General features: G+C 45.6%; 1 protein-coding gene across 1 annotated transcript; it reads left to right on the top strand.

Annotated features, from left to right (window-relative positions):
- Positions 1–549: 549 nt before the first annotated feature.
- Positions 550–2,379, top strand: LOC104612639 (adenylate isopentenyltransferase 5, chloroplastic). The gene has a single exon (XM_010280144.3). The coding sequence runs from the start codon at positions 1,008–1,010 to the stop codon at positions 1,995–1,997; it is 990 nt and encodes a 329-aa protein (XP_010278446.2). The 5' UTR covers positions 550–1,007; the 3' UTR covers positions 1,998–2,379.
- Positions 2,380–3,037: the final 658 nt, after the last annotated feature.

The following is a 3,037-nucleotide window of genomic DNA, read 5'->3' as shown; positions in this document are numbered from 1 at the left end:
GTGCAAAACATGGGCGAGAGTTCATGTCTTTATCCCTGCCCCATTCAATATGAAAAAGTAGAATTCTGATAAGACACCATCTCAACCACCAACTAGAAGGTGACAAATGGCTCCAGCCAAGGGCAAAGTGGAGAAATTACGGATGGAGAAGAAATAGGAAAGTGAAAGCTTGGATGGTCGCCATAAAAACCGACTCAAATAAGTAAACTTAGCCAAGGAGGGAATTAATTAGATCTAATTACTTGTGTGTATTTTAAATATGAGACTAAACCAAAATAAATATCATCCTACAAATTGTCCCCTCTCCCTCCATAAATAAAAGATAAACCACTAGAGAGAACCTCTGCATCCATAGCTTTCCTAGAGGCAACTTGCTCTTGCAACTTGTTGATGTGTTCCATTGAGGATAAACACACACACCTCAACAAAACCCCTCCAAAAAAACTAATATAGGAAAAAGAATCCAAACTACTTTTGGTTTGACTATTTTTATAATTTGAGATAACTATTTTTCCTTAATCATAGACTGTTTAAATATGATAGGTTCTATATAAATACCCCCTTCCCATCCCACTTAGACCTCGTGTTCTCAGCTTCTCGCTTCAAACTCCAACTTAGTTCCATCGCCTCAATTCCCCCGGGAAATTCTCTCCCTTCCTCGTTCTCTCAGTCCTCAAGTAAGCGTGGTTGCTGCAATATTTTTAAATTATACATATGCACACATAGCTTTACGTGGTGCCGACAGAGATATCAAGTTATTTATTTATTTATTTTTGTTAGAGAGAGAGAGACTCGACCCAATTTTCAGAGCACTCATTTCCATCCCGGCTTTCAGACAGCAGCTTTTCCAGCTTTTCCCTCCTACATCTCTTGCTTTTGCTTTCCTCTGTGAGCGTCAGAAGCTGTACGGGTTCTTTGATTTCTCCTCTGCTCGCCGCGTCCGGGAGATTACATTTACATTCATAGTTTCATACAGTTTTTTTTTTTCTTCTTTTTCGAATTCCAATATGAGGATTTTCATGTCGATGGCCTGTAAGCAAGCTCTTCCCTTTCTAAATTTTCCGGGCGGCGGAATGGGAATGGAGTCGTTCACCGTTCGCCGCCCGAAAGACAAGGTCGTGTTCGTCATGGGAGCGACGGGCACCGGAAAATCGAAGCTCTCGATCGACCTTGCCACTCGCTTCCCTGCCGAGATTGTGAATTCTGATAAAATGCAAGTGTACGAGGGGCTGGATATCGTCACCAACAAGGTTACTGAAGAGGAGCAGCGGGGCATCCCACATCATCTGCTGGGAGTGGTGGATCCTGACGCTGACTTCACAGCATTGGATTTCTGCCGCTCGGCTTCCCACGCCATCGAGTCGATCGTGAGTCGCGACCGGCTTCCCATCATCGTGGGTGGCTCCAACTCGTACATTCATGCGCTCGTCAACGACGATCTTGAGTTCCGGTCGAGGTACGAGTGTTGCTTCCTCTGGGTGGACGTGTGCTTGCCTGTGCTCCACTCGTCTGTGTCCAAGCGAGTGGACCGCATGGTCGAGGCCGGGTTGGTTGACGAGGTGCGGAGGTTCTTTGAACCGGAAGCTGACTATTCTCGAGGAATCAGGCGGGCCATCGGGGTGCCGGAGATGGACAGGTTCCTCCGAGAAGAAGCTTCAGCACTGAAGGACGAAGAAATCCTGGCGATACTCCTCGAGGAGGCGATCGAGGAGATCAAGGTGAACACCTGCACGTTAGCCCGTTGCCAGTTGCAGAAAATTTATCGGCTGAAGGAGCTGCTGCGGGGGAAAATGCACTGCCTCGACGCCACCGAAGTGTTCTTGAAGCACGGCAAGGAAGCGGAGGAGACCTGGGAGAAGCTGGTGGCAGGGCCAGGCACCAACATCGTCAGGCATTTCTTCTACAAAGCCGAAGACCACGCTCCCACCGCCTCCGCCGCTGCGGCAACCATCAAAGCGGCGGTCATGGGGAAGGCAGTGGCAGCTGCGACTCGGTGAGCTAAAAAAGGCTAATCAATAAATGGCTCCCTGGACAATGTTGCCACGTGGCAAGAATCTTTCATGTCACTATCAGGGAGCCAGAGTCGTTATTGCAACCAAAAATTGTGCGGCCGTACGGTTCGGAGAATTTTCCTGAAATTATTTCTCCAACAGTCCGACTGCTGGCTGTTTTCCGGGTAGAGCACTAGAGCTGCTGCTCCCTCCATTCTACATTTTCTACTTCTTATAGCGAGCGAGAATCGGTACCTGGGCCCCACCGTGCGTTGTAGTTTCCTTTTCTTTTAATTCCGTTTAACACCTTATAATTTGAGATATATAATGTATGAGCTGGTATGTTGGTTTAGTGGGAATACAAATATCTATTGAATTCAGCCAGCGAGCAACTCTTCACGGTGCAACTCTCTGAAACATATATGTATGTTTGTCAGTTGTCACTTCTTAGGTGGCGTGGGCCTCTTGCAGAATATAATGGGCCGGGGAATCCAATGCGTCCATGAGGAAGTGGACCTCTAAATCAGTCATTCATTCCTTCATTGTCTCTCACTGTCAAATCTCAAACCTTAACCACTACCATTACCATCCATTGAAGCTAAAGCATTGAAATCCTTTTTTTTTTTTAATTTTTGTCAAGAACTGAAATCTTTGGGTTTTTCTAATTTAAGAAACGAAGTAATGCTTGTAGAAAGATTAGCACATTGCCCACATCCAACGGTTTATCACCGGTCATGTATTGTCTAATGTGGGCCAGGAGTAGACTCCAATATAGACAAAGGGCCCATTTGGGAGGGTTTAAACCGGTATACTCTGTTCTCTTCAAAAAGCCAAAATTATAACTATAATATGAAACTACTCTGAATAACTTATTCAGAAGAACATATTCTGAAATTTAGAGTGGTAAGGTGACCACCGGCCTGGTTCATCCATCCATCCAGAAGCTCTGCTCTTGTCCCTATTCATGCCGCATGATTCCAAGTTCCAACCATAGAAAGAAAAATACAAGAGAGGCTTTATACGCACTCACAGCTCATATAAAAATT

This window comes from Nelumbo nucifera, chromosome 4 (assembly GCF_055504915.1).
Source record: "Nelumbo nucifera cultivar China Antique chromosome 4, China Antique-T2T, whole genome shotgun sequence".
Taxonomy (NCBI): Eukaryota; Viridiplantae; Streptophyta; class Magnoliopsida; order Proteales; family Nelumbonaceae; genus Nelumbo; species Nelumbo nucifera.
This window is presented reverse-complemented; position numbering and strand designations above follow the sequence as displayed.

Bases quoted from the DNA above. Each gene is read 5' to 3' on its own strand.
- LOC104612639 (XM_010280144.3), top strand. From the start codon at position 1,008: ATGAGGATTTTCATGTCGATGGCCTGTAAGCAAGCTCTTCCCTTTCTA.